The 13,833-nt window shown below is 37.1% G+C and overlaps 1 protein-coding gene across 13 annotated transcripts in view; it reads right to left on the bottom strand.

Annotated features, from left to right (window-relative positions):
• The window catches only part of LOC131432380 (uncharacterized), a 159,188-nt gene that overhangs the window by 132,468 nt on the left and 12,887 nt on the right, over positions 1–13,833 (bottom strand). For all 13 annotated transcript variants that reach the window (XR_009229838.1, XR_009229842.1, XR_009229846.1 and 10 more), the window contains 2 exons: positions 2,028–2,121; positions 1,805–1,969 (listed from right to left, as the gene is read on the bottom strand). Coding sequence is in view for 2 of the 13 variants with exons in the window: in XM_058598614.1 (XP_058454597.1) it covers positions 1,805–1,969; positions 2,028–2,120 (258 nt within the window). In the remaining 11 variants the exon portion in view is untranslated. The remainder of the gene's footprint in view (positions 1–1,804; positions 1,970–2,027; positions 2,122–13,833) is intronic.

Genomic DNA, 13,833 nt, shown 5'->3' with positions numbered 1-13,833 from the left:
ATTTCTGCGAAAGAATTGACCTGCCAGATCGTGCTGTATTCGTCGGAACAACCAATAATTAGAAGGACATTGCAGGAGAATACGACGCTGCGACAAAATGTCCCATTTGAGTGTTTCCTAATATTTTTTCACGACTTTGGCGACATAAGGCCAAGCATTGTCATAGTTTAGTACACAACACCGTTTAGGTCCCAACAGATGTACAACATGACTTTCGAACCATGAATATTCGGTTTTGGTGTTAATGTTGAGGTCGATGGTAACAATTGACCGGGTATAGCGTAGTATTTTTTCTTCTTGAGGTTATCATAGAATATCTGTTTTTCATCCCTAGTAACAATTCAATGTGAAATTTTCATTCTTGCCTTTAAATCAGCTGCTCGCAAGTGAAAAATCGTATTTCAATGTCTCTCAGTTTCGGTTCATAAGGCACCCAACTGCCTTGCTTTTGAATCATTCCCATGGATTTTAATCGTGCAGAAATTACCAGTTAAGTCACTTCCAATGATTCTATCGCTTGAGTTAGACTCATATCTTCATCGATTAATATCTGGTTGTTTTTGTTTGTCCAGAACGAGACCTGTCTTCAACGCTGAAATCTCTATTCTTGAAACGTAGAACCATTCCCTACAAGATTTAAAATTTGGAGAATTATCTCCATAAACATCCACAAGCATTTGATGCACTTTTCTTCGAACAGAAAACGAAAACTTTCCGCAAACGCTCCTTAGTTAACAAAATTAATTGCTTGCTCATAATTAACACAGTCAAAAACAAGGTTTTTTATAAAAAAAAACTCAAAGAATGTGAACTAAATATTAATAACAGATGTCTAACATCTTGAAACTATCGACATCAGCTATTACTGTTCAATATTCATAACAGCCAAAGCCATCTTTTGAAAACGGAACGAACTAATTTGTATATATTAAAGCCCTTGGTTATAACTGAATAATATAATAAAATTTTTCATTTATTTTGGAAGGAATAATGCGGCATTGGTAGATTTAAAGTCATATCACCAGAAAAGACAAAGTTTCCTATATCTTGATATCCATATGGGAAATTTTCCCATCTGGATTGTTGAAAACACCACACCGTTCTGCACAGCTTGGACTTTCACTCAAGACCAGACCAAGCCACGACAACAATCACCACACATAACGAACACTTAAAGGATAGTGCTTCTTGTGTACACCGAAATCTCCATTGACGAACAAAGGTGAAGCGCGTAAAAATGCGCAATATTTTTTTAAACCACTATATAACTTGTATTTGAATGGATTTGACAAGTAAAATTCTAAGATTAATGTCTTCCTAATTTCTCACAAAATTTAGAAATCCTACGATGGCCAACGAACCGTGTATTTAAAAAAAAAATTGAATCCATAAGTCATATTTTAGTATAGGTGCACAAATACAATTCTGAAGGCCAAGGAGTAGAAATTGTTAAATTCACGCAATCAATCAACTCTATACGAACGATGATCAGTACTCTGAAGCATGAAAATACATGTCAGTTTAATTTGTATTCACGTCAACCAGTTATGTTCTGACGTTACTCGCTCGCTTTTTCCACAGTGCAAATTTTAAAACGGCTTTCCATACTGAAGTAAAACGTTGACTGAGCGACAAAGATTGGAAGATGCGAACTGTGAGCTAACTGCTTCTGAATGCTATTGGAATTATGAAGGTTTTCTGTTCATACAAAGAATATAGTAACCCAGCTCTTATTAGCTTTCTTATGTTGAGCCAAATGAATGGTGATACAAATGTACTGAAAATCAAATACAAATTTACTTACTTTAACGCAATTGTAGTCTGCACTCAAGGGATAAAGATATTGTAAATGATGTTGATGATCTGAAATGTTGTTCAACGAAGCAACGGATGCGTAAAAAGCTTTCCAGAAATCCATCGCACTTTTTTTATCATTCTGTTTAAGAACTGCTTCTTGAAGTTCATTCAACTACAAAAATTATAATTTTAATCGATTTTTAGTAGTACATCATGATTTTATTTTTTACTATTTCACTACTCGACGTGTGATAGCAACTAGTTTTTCCCACGCGATGAAGTTTGGTTTCGTTAGATCCAATTTTTTTCGAAATGTATGCCATCCTGCAATGTAATAGAATGTATAAACTGTTTGTTGCAACTGTTGTTTTAGGATTATAAAATATTATAAAATCTGAGACAATCGTATAATTTGAAAAGAAACTTTAGTCGAAATAGTGCCTCTTTGATAGTTGGTTATTGGTTGTAAGTTATCGATCGACAACGCTATCTTGCAGTGTATGATCAAAGGTAGGAATCTATGGCGACTATCACTGAGTCCGGGGTGACTTCATGATTTCCCTGCTATATTTGTAACATCAAAGCGCAAGTGTTCATCAATTTCTTCGAAGACTTGTTTTATTGGTATTAAGGTAGCGCTTCGCCGTGGTCACGGGAGTTCGCTGCCTATCCCGGGGTTTCACGCACTTTACCCAAAATTGTGAGAAAACGGGAAAGAAAACGGAAATTCCAAGAACATACGATTCTAGATAATTAATTTTTCTATCGATTCGTATATAAATTGTGCCTGATAAACGTTATTATCGAAAGATTTCGTGCGAGTTATAAAAATAAATGAGTTTTTCCTTATTCTTTCGCACGCACACAATGTCAACGCATGCATTGGGATGTGCAAAATGCCACATGTGGTAGACGCTAACAACATTTCTTTTGTTTTCGTTTTCCGTTCTCTCTGCGTAAACGTTGAATATAAATGAGTAGAAAATGTAAGTAAGTGTTACTACTTTGTAAAATAATTACTATTCATGTTTCAATAGAACGAGAAATCAGTAATGATTTTCATCGTTACTAGCTTTGACGCTTTGTTGAAAACGTGGCACATCCCTACATATGCGAGTTGTTTATAGCGAGAAAAGGAAAAAATAAAACAAAATGTTTAACAAAACTCGCACGAAATCTCGCGAAAGAAAAGCTTTCTAACTGATATTTTTCGCCAAATGCATAGTAAAATCATTTACCTACAATTGTATGTTTTTGATTTTTCGTGAATCGGGTTAGTATTGGAGAAATTTGCAATTTAGGGTGAAATTTCGGCGACAAAGCAAGAGGAAGCAGTGAGTTGTCTCGCTTCGACCTGACCACGGCGAAGCGCTACCTTAAATTCATTATTCTGTGGTTTTAGTGCTATAGAAACCTTCCCTGGCGGAGCACGCTAAAAATCTTCCCTGGCGGAGCACGCTTGATCTTCCACTGGAACGAATTAGAAGAATTCAACAAACTATAATGCTGGCAAAACTGATTAACGGAGATATCGATTCATCAATGGGTTTTCCTCTACCTTTTCTAGTATCTCCTCACGATCGATCCATTAGTTTACCTCAGCGAAGGTTATATCGAACAACATTCGGATATTACAAACAAATAATATCATGGTTGAGCACATTTTGCTCTGTTAAACAACTTTTCAATTTTGGCGAGCCGTTTAACAAATTTGTACACACTCACACTCGAAAGTTCACATTCGATCATCCTTTTTTCCTTTCTCGTATTGAAAATAGAAAGGCTATGCAATCACTGGGAAACCCGTCTTTTGAACAGAAGCCGGGAGGGTCGAGTGTCTTATACCATTCGACTCAGTTCATCGCGATCACAAAATGTCTGTGTGTGTAAGGTGTATGTCTGTGTGTATGTGACAAATACACTCGATTTTCTTAGAGATGGCTGAACCGATTTTCACAAACTTAGATTCGAATGAAGAGTCTTATGGTCCAATAGACCACTATGGAATTTTATCCCGATCCGATTTCCGGTTCTGGAAGCACAGGGTGATATGCACCGAAAAATGAAAAAAAATATCACTCACTTTTCTCAGAGATGGCTCAACCGATTTTCACAAGCTTAGATTCAAACTAAAAGTCTTATTGTCCCATAGGTCGTTATTAAGTTTTATTTTTATCAAACTTCTGGTTCTGCAATTACAAGGCAATATGCGCAAATCTTTGAGAAGATGCGCACTCAATTTACTTGAAAATATCTTAACTGGTTTTTACTAATAATTTACAAATAAATGCAAATAAAGTTGGAAGACTTTGTTAGTTACTGGATGTATAAATCTACTGTAGGACTACTAGTCCGCGGTTTCCGTTTTTGAACGCTCCGATAATAGTGAAGAAAAACTACAAAAACCTGTTTTAATCCACCCAGTGATGAAATGACACCTTTCTCATATTACTCATCACATCATCAATGATACTGTGGAATTCGCAAAAACAACTGTTCATTGAATAGAAATAGGAGAGTTTGTTTGGGCTCGATCTAACAAAATCTACAAATCCTATTAAGCCTATAGTTACGGAACCGGAAGTAGTAGCCACAACAAATTATGATATGAATTACGTATGAAACTGTAAGTATTTTGCTCTGAACCTATAAGGTTGTTAAAATCGATTTGGCCACCTTGAAGAAAATTAAGTGAGATTTTTTTGTTCACTATTTCCAAAACTTCCGAAATCAGATACAGATGACCGGAATAGCCGTAGTTGGTTCGTTTACCAGTAACAAATATGACTTCTTAATTGGAACAGTTTTGAAACTAGTTAAACCTAGACTTACTATTTCATGCTCTATTTTGATTAAACCAACTAAACGATATCTAACAAACAAAATGACTTTTGTGACAATATGAGCTTTAATTTAAACCAAGATTAGTGAAAATCGGTTTAAGTATCTCTGAGAAAAAGGAGTCATTTCTAGTTTTGGAGTTTTCCTTCACTACTTTCGGTGCTTCCGGAACACTAGTGGCGAATTAGATCGAATTTACTTCCGGTTTCGAATTTATAGGGCGATGAGTGTCAAAACTTTCAAATTGTCATACAAAATGATGCAAACCCGGTACGTATTGGTACGTTCTGGTACGGAAGAAGAGAACACCACCGCCTAGCACACAGCGTGCTTTGTTCAATTTTGTTTATCATGCAGTGTTGTCACATTCAATTCTATATTAGTTTGACGAAACTGTTTACAAATTGAAAAGGTTATGATAGCTTATACCCAAAGAAAGTTCATGATTTTATTCATGTTTAAAAAAAGAACTTGACATAATCTTATAGTGATGTTATTGAAAATTAAAATGTAATATGAGAAAGGCATAATAACATCACTAGGATTAAAAAAGGTTTTTCATTTTAAGGCCGAGGCATTGCAATGCAAACTCAAGTATTGCGTTCTGAATAGATGAAATGTGAAGAAGATTATATATGTTGATTTTGTTACTTTACTTAAGGAAGGGGTAGGGTCTAAACGATGAAGAAAATCATCAGTTTTGCGAATTTGTTTCAGAATTATCATTCAACAAAACAAATTTAAGTGTATTGCATGATAAAAAGCACCATTCGAACAACATTTTGTAATGATTTCGTGGAAAATTATTAAGAAATAAGTCGTTGAAGAGGTAATTTTGAGGACGCTTCCTAAAAATCATGATTTGCGGTGTCCACTGCATCTCAGCGCAGATTAACCAGAAGTGAATAAATCAAAGCAGCATAGTTAGAGTAAAAGTTTTTCTGGACCCCAACGTTTTCGTTTGATTTTTTTAATTTTTTTAATATTTGGTGGTTGCTCAAAGTGAAAACCGGCTGCTCGTCTACCCATGGAAGTTGACAGCCTAGATAGCCGTGTAGTGTCGGTAGCGGTTTCCCAACTGGCTAAGAATAACGCTACGGTCCACCTGTACCGGTGGTATGTCCACCAAACAGGTAAGTCGTGTGGCATCCGGCCGAACTATTTTCTCCCAAGAATTGTTCCAATGGTTTCCTGTTCCATGTCGTAAAAGGCCACAAAAATAGGAACTCCTAAGTCAAGGTGTATTTCGGCTTCGATGACTGAATGGCTGTAGGAGGTTAGAAGATGCAGTCGTGAACGGAATATATTGGGTTTTTCCCTTACTGTGTTAAGCGAAGCTCTGGCACAGTGGACGACTTCTTTCTTCGCAACTCGTAGGATTTAAATAATTCAAGGATTTATTAAAATCCTTCCATGGTTCGCTATAGGCGATTATAAGCCAATATATCTGGTTTCATCTAGCTGTTGTACGATAATTGTTGGAGATGTAGTGTTTATTACTTTCATTGATAATGGTTAGAGTAGCACAAATCAATCTCCAGCATAAAAGTACAGCAACTATGAATCTATCCAGATTTCTGCAAGAAGGTAAAGCTTCTATAGTTTTGGTTCAAGAACCATATTTCCCAAAGAAAAACTTCTACGTTGGAAAGTTGTTAAACCCAGTCTTTTTTCCTTTCAACAAGAACGGTATGACAAATCCACGTGAAATGCCTCATGCATGCATACTTGCAAATAGTGCTCTCGATGTTTCTCTCATATAGGAGCTCACAACTCGGGATATTTGTGCTGTCACAGTTGGTATAACTATTGATGGCATACACAGGAAATATGTCTATTGTTCGGCATAATTACCGCATAACCAACCTTCGCCAAGCGATGACTTCAAAAAGGTTGTATCATACTGCAAAAGTGATTTACCGCTTATAATCGGCAGTGACATAAATGCTCACCATATCATTTGGGACAGCACAGATAACAATTCGAGAGGCTCTGCACATAGTCGATACGATTTCCCGTCCAATTTTTGCGAGATCTGGAAGAGAGGAGGTTTTGGACGTAACTCTCTGCTCTGATAGAATTGCGCATGAGTTAGTAAATTGGCTCGTCTCCGATGAGCTTGAATCTTCGTTATCTGATCATAATTACATCTGTTTTGATCATTCAAACGTTAAATTTGATATTATCACATATCGTAATCCCAAATCTACAAACTCGGACCTCTATGAAGAGGGCTTGGCGATTAGATTTTACAGGTATCAATCATCAATTGAAACCACAATTGATTTGGAAAATGTTGTCGACGAGACAAACTCACTCATAGTTGCAGCATATGGAGAGGCTTGTCCATTTTGAATTGTGCAAGCTACTAGAGAAAATCCTTCATGGAATGCTGAACTTGCTTGACTAAGAAAACTATGCAGAAGAGCTTGGAACCATTCAGAGAAATTCGTGTCGGCTCGAAGGGCTTACAAAAATGCTCTTCGACGGTCTGAGCGAAGTGGTTGGAAAAGCCTTTGCACAAATGTCTCTAGTCTCAACGAGACTAGCAGATTAAATAAGTTACTTTCGAGATCTAAGGACTTTAAATGTTGGTTTCTTAAGAACTTCACATGGTGAGTACTTGTCTGATGAAGGTGATGTACTTCACTATCTTTTCAACTTTCACTCACCAGGATGTATGGAGCCATCACCTACAGCTGTTCCCTAAACTTTTTCGGGTAGTTACGATTCTTGGACCCTTGCTCGAAGAATTGTGACGATTGAATCGGTCAAGCAGGCAGTTGAGAGTTTCGCTCCGTACAAATCTCCTGGAGAGGATGGAGTTTTCCCAGTTTTACTGCAGAAAGGGTATGAACATGTCAAACAAGTTCTGGAAAAAATACTTACTTTAAGTCTTGCGAAAGGATATATTCCAAGAGCTTGGCAAGAACAAAGTGGTCAAATTTATTCCCGAAGGCGATCACGACTCATATGAGGAAGCGAAGAGTTTCAGGTCTATCAGTCTTAGCTCATTTCTTCTTAAAACAGTGGAACGCATAGTCGATCACCATGTCAGGAATGTTAGTTTGGGCGTGCATCCGCTACATGGACTGCAACATGCTTACCAGCGTGGAAAGTCCATTACAACCCTGTTACATGATGTTGTATACAACATTGAAAAATCTTCCTAACAAAAGCAATTTTGCTTGGGAGTGTTCCTAGATATTGAAGGGCCTTTGATAACGTGTCTTTCAATTCAGTTCCGGAAGCAGCCCGTGGTCATGGCATACCTTCAAGTATCACAATTTGGATACATGCAATGCTTATCAATCGACTTCTTTGTTCATCGCTTCGGCAAGCAGAGATTAGAAAGCTGAGTGTCTGTGTGTGCACAAGGTGGTGTACTATCCCCACTTTTATCGAACCTAGTCGGTGATGGTTTGTTAAGGACTCTTAATAACCTTGGGTTTCTGGCTTATGGTTTTGCCGACGATTATCATATATTGCTGACCGCTATAAGCATTAACACTCTCTTTGATTTAATGCAGCAAACCCTGCAATCTGTTGAGCAATGGTGTTGTCAGGTTGGATTATCTGTAAATCCGGGCAAGACATCAATGGTGCTTTTCACTCATCGTAGGATAATCACAGGAGCTAGTCCGTTACAGTTTTTCGGTTCAGAGGTTACTCTTGATTCAAAACTGAATTGGGCTGCTTACATTGACTTGAGAATTAAAAGAGTTTGCATGGCTTTCGACCAATGCAGACTATCTTTTGGAAAATCATGGGGACTCATACCCAGATCCATCCATTATATCTACACAACTATCGTTAGAAAAATTTTAGCATATGGATGTCTTGTATGGTGGCAGGAATGAGAAGTTGCGCCAGTTCAGTCAAAGCTAAATCATCTCCAAAGGATGGTCCTAATGGCGATGACAGGAGCATTCACGACAACTCTTACTGCTGCTCTAGAGGCGCTACTGTGCATTAAACCACTACATGTGTTCCTAAAACAAGAAACATTATCTTGTGCATACCGTCTGAAGGTTACAGGGCTTTGAAACAGTAATCCTATAGACTATGCTACTAGCCACACTCGCTTGTGGTCTCAAATGGTTACGTGGTATGACTATTTACTCGCTTCTAGTGACCTAACTCTCACTTGCAGTTTTCCTTTCAAAACATTCAATGTGAGCTATTCTCTTCGTGAGGAATGGTTGTCTGGTTATTTGTAATGACAACTTGATGAATACATAGTTTGTTATTCGGACGGTTCTCTGTTGAATGGTCGTTCTGGTGTTGGTGTCTACTGTCGTAAAATGAGGTTAGATCAGTCTCATTCACTTGGTACATACTGTTCTGTGTTCCAAGCAGAAATCTACGCGATTTTGTGTGGAATACAATGTTCACTTCAGCAGAGAATCTGTGGTAAACGAATTAATTATTATTCCGACACTCAGACAGCTTTGAAAGCGCTTAGTTCAAATGATTCACGGTCGAATCTAGTGATCGCATGTCGAACTCAAATTGAAGATTTAAGCATCTCAAATGCTGTTTACTTATGAGTACACGGCCATTCTGGTATTACTGGAAATGAATGAGTCGATGAGTTGGCTAGAACTGGTGAAACGAATGATTTCGTTGGTCCTGAACCAGCTATACCATTTACAACTAGTTGGATAAAGCACAAGATTCGTTCTTGTGCTGCATCCAAACATGCCAGCAACTCTCGCAGCTTACAAACTTGCGCTCAGACAAAAACATTTTTACCAGATTTGAATCTGAAAATGTCAAGGTATCTACTGCATTTTTTCAAGCATCATTGCAGTATTCCGGTTAGAGCTCTGACTGAACATTGCAAACTCAATTATCACATGGCTACATTCAACGTGCTGAGTATTATTCGTGTGATTTGTGTGAATGTGATTACAGTACTTCATATAATCTGATATGTAACTGTCCCGCCTCCATACATGGTTGAGACTGTGTATGCGGAGCTAAAATTAAAGGATATTCTATCTTTTCTCACCCAATTTTTTAAGGAGCTATAGTCGAAAGGGTTCATCATTCTTGCTTAAGTAAATGAATCCTTTCTGTATTGAGCTTGAGCTTGAGCGACCACCCCTGGTTGCTACTCCGTTACTGATCGGGATTAGCTGAAATTGTATAGCGAGTTTCTAGATGATCCGACCTGGGACTGGTAAATCATCCATCTTCTGGTAATCAAAAAATTCATTGATCAGTACCGGCGCCGACCAGGCCCGAACGTAGATCGTCTAAGGAATGGGAAGGGATGTTAGTCCAACACTAGTTGTTACTAGAGGCCGTATATAGTACTGCGCACTCCACAAGTGTCACGGGAGAAGGATATTTGTTAGTAAAAATTTCAGTATTGGTAATATTCGCGCGCGACTCAGTACGTTCCGGTTTAGAGATGCTCGGAGGCATATTGAAGTCCCGGGAAGTCTTGATTCACAGCTCTTATTCGAGGAAACTGAAGAAAATTTGTAATACTATCGCGTAAAGAATAAAAACTTCCCAATTTTTTATAAATGAAATTACGTGATACAAAATACACGAGTGAATAGGATTCACGCGCGTCTTGATTCTGTATTATTCCCGCTTTATTATTTTAATTATTTATTAAATTTAATAATTGGTTATATTGGTTGATCTGGGCAGCCGGCTACCGAGAAAAATATTAATTTATTGTTTGAAATGTTAATATCAAGTGTTTTTTTTTTACTAAGTATTCAATATACCGATATATGTTATCTCTGTTGTTAACTTTGTAATATCAACGGATTTGCGCAATAGTTGATTTTTATCATTCAAATTATAATCCTGAAAGACAATCAATAACATGGAAGAAGAAAACATTCCAAACTTTTCTCCGAAGCTAGACGGAAATTGATAGGTTGAATGAAACAGATAATTTAATAAAATAAAGTCATCAGAAGTGAAACATTGAAAATATCTGATAACTGAAAGGAAAAAGAAACTCCTGCAATTGTCGCCTTTTACGACATGGAAGCAGGAACCCAGTGGATCTATTCTTGGCTCATTTTTTTCCGCCGGATTCCACACGGCATCTAGGCTGGTACTGTCCGGAGAAAGCTAATAGGTACTATCAATCTCCTAGTGAACCCCAGCCCCTTGAATGAATCCTTTCTGTATTGTCCTTAAAAAGGTTTCAGCAGATTGTTTGGCATCCTTTATATGGTGCCGAATTTACTTTTGCTCATACATGCTGCGAATGGTGTCGCTTTTGTAAAATCTCTAAATCCTCTTGGGGGTTGGAGGTTTTATTAACTGTGCATTTTCCCATCAGGAAATTGACGAGAAGCTACGACAAGGCACAAATCTCCAAATAACTAGGGGAACGTGCCACTTGAGCCAGTTAGTTCTGATTCCTGATTCTGATTCCGTTTGATTTTTTTAAATTTTTGGTGGTTGTTCAATGTGAAAACCACGATTTTTCACGAAAAAATCCACTATTTTGTAGCTGTAAAACCTTCCCAAAATAACAAACAAAGAAAAGGAAAACGTTGGGGTCTGGTTTTTTTTATATGAAGAAAGTGTGTTCAAAATTTAAAAAAAAATTGGTACAGTAGTTTTTGAATGACGATGAACACGGACTTTTAAAATATACTTTCGAGAAAAACGCGTTTAAAGTTTTTTGTCAATAAAATCAATGGAAAAAATTTCTCACTCCAGGAAGCCCGTAGGGTCTAACATTTTCGAAAAAATCATATTATTTGTTTTATAATTTATTATAATGAAACATTTCAAAAAAGTTTTGTTAAGTTTTTAAGTCATTGTGTGCCGAGCTCGCAATATGAGCTTCGTTTCGATAAAGGCCCATAAATTGCTGAGTTTTGTTCCGATAGGCATGAAAATTTCACAGAATATTCTTGAAATGCTTTGCTATAAGCAAATACAAAGAAAAAAAAAATGATTTGTCAAACGTGTTAGACCCTACCTGCCCCTTAAAGATCAGCATGCCAGCAAATTATGGTTGCTTGAAAAACCTTACATTTAATTCATGTACAAGGATAAAAATCCATTACCGGCACCATGAATAAGAAATCATGCAAATCATGAAACATGGGATCATAGCTTTTATCAATGATACTATGAGCAGAATGATTCAAATCATGAAAATGATTATGGAAGATGAGTTATTGCCCATGATATGAATGATTTTACTCATAGAATCATAAGTAATAGGTGTGATCTTTTGATATTAAAATAGTTTCGAAACAAAATTAGGACAGCTTCTTCAGTTTTTTGCAGTGTCGGACAAAATGACGGTTTGAATTTTCAAACACACATTTCCCTGTAGTTCCGGAATACTTTCTATTTGTGCCTTTTGTTCGTTAAAATCGGTTGAGCCATCTCGCAGAAAAGTAATCGAGTTCCAGTTTGGAGATTTTGATCCCTATTTTTGCATTACAGGGACCGGTATAGCCAAAGTAAATGATTTATATATTGAAACAGTTTTGAGTGAGAATAAGTAGAACTTTATCCTTTTTTGCATCGTCGCTCTAAACTACGCCTAGAAATTTCCGGGACGGAAGTCAGGTTCAGACGAAATTCAGGAATTACGTAGAGGACCGTGATTCATTTCATTTGAATCTAAGTTCGAGAAAGTGCTTTGAGGTTTTGACCTATGTTTCTGGTACTTTCGGAAGGCAGTTTCGACGAAGATGGATGGAGAGATTGGAGAAAATTTTGAGCACAATATTTTGGATAATAGGAAATTCAGGAATTTACTGAAAGGCTGTGAGGCCTTTCATTGAAATCTTTTTTTGAGAAAATCAGCTAAACCAACTCGAAGATGGGTAAGTTATTTCCATTTTGGAAAGACAGAAATTCTACTGTTTATTTTTGTTTTCGAAACATAATCTCTGTTCTGCTAAGATATATGCGAAATCAATCGTCGCTTGGTGGCTATTGTAAAACATGACGAGAAATACTCCAACACCATCCATCATGGAAAACTGAAGGAAAACTGCAACCATTGCTACTACGAAAAATACAATAGAATATTGTGTGCGGAACAACATTGCTAAATGATACTCAGTATAACAATTGCTACTACGCAAAACACAATGCAATATTGTGTGTGGAACCACATTAGCAAATGATACTCTGTGTACCTAATGTTACTATGAAAAATAGAGTACAATATTGTGTGTGGAACAACAATATGTGTGTTAATGGCGAACATGACATTACATCACATTATGTGTGTTAATGGCGAACATGACAACTTGTGCGTCTTTAGTGCAGAATCAAATTGCAAAAATTGTGTGAAATAATTTCCTATTCTTGAAAAATTGTGTGCTGAATTAGTGCTTGAATTGTGTTAAATACAGATAAGTAGTGTGTTCTGTGCATGCTTCTATTTGTACTGATAAAAGTATCGAAATTACCGTGCGACGTTCGCCCAAAGAAGCGGCGTCGTTCCGTAATTTATTGAATGATTATTGTATTGTTTTTGCACCGTTTTTTGTTCTGTGATTTGTTCTCCTCTTGTGTGTGTCGGGCCGCTTGGTTTGTTCATGAAGCATGGGGGAATGCAAGAAGTGTGGGGAGAACATAGCCATATCAGATGTTGGAATTAAATGTTTGGTTTGTGAGAATGTATTTCACCAGCGCTGCTCTGGCCTTACCCGAGCTATTGCTAATTGGGTAGCGGATTTACCGGCGCTATTGTTTAAATGTGCAGAATGCTTAGAAGGTAACGTTGTATCTAGTATTTTCGATAACGATGTTCATTCGTTCATTAGCGATATGAAGAAGGAGATGGAGAAAATAACATCCATTTCTGAATCGTTCGCTGGTTTGCGGGAGAGCATCGAAAAACAGATTAATGTTGCAATAGAGAGTGGAATCGAGAGACTGATCAGGTCTTCCAATGAAGCTTTCGAGAGAAAGATGGCATGCTTGGAAAACAGTGTTGCCAAAAAGTTGGAAGATTTGAAAAGTTTACCGATTTCAAGTAATATGCAAAATTACAATGAATTGGCTGTAAAAAACAGAAAAAAAATTATTGTTGAGAGGAAGACTCATTCGGAGTCTGACAAAAATCCCTGCCGAAAACGAAAATTATTGTCGAATAATGATGAAGAAACGATGCTTATTGACAATGATAATGACGAAAACAATAATGAAGTTTTTGCTAAAAAGGACATTTCATACGCA

This window comes from Malaya genurostris, chromosome 2 (genome assembly GCF_030247185.1).
Source record: "Malaya genurostris strain Urasoe2022 chromosome 2, Malgen_1.1, whole genome shotgun sequence".
Classification (NCBI taxonomy): Eukaryota; Metazoa; Arthropoda; class Insecta; order Diptera; family Culicidae; genus Malaya; species Malaya genurostris.
The sequence above is the reverse complement of the archived record's forward strand: the minus strand, read 5'-3'. Positions and strand labels throughout refer to the sequence as shown.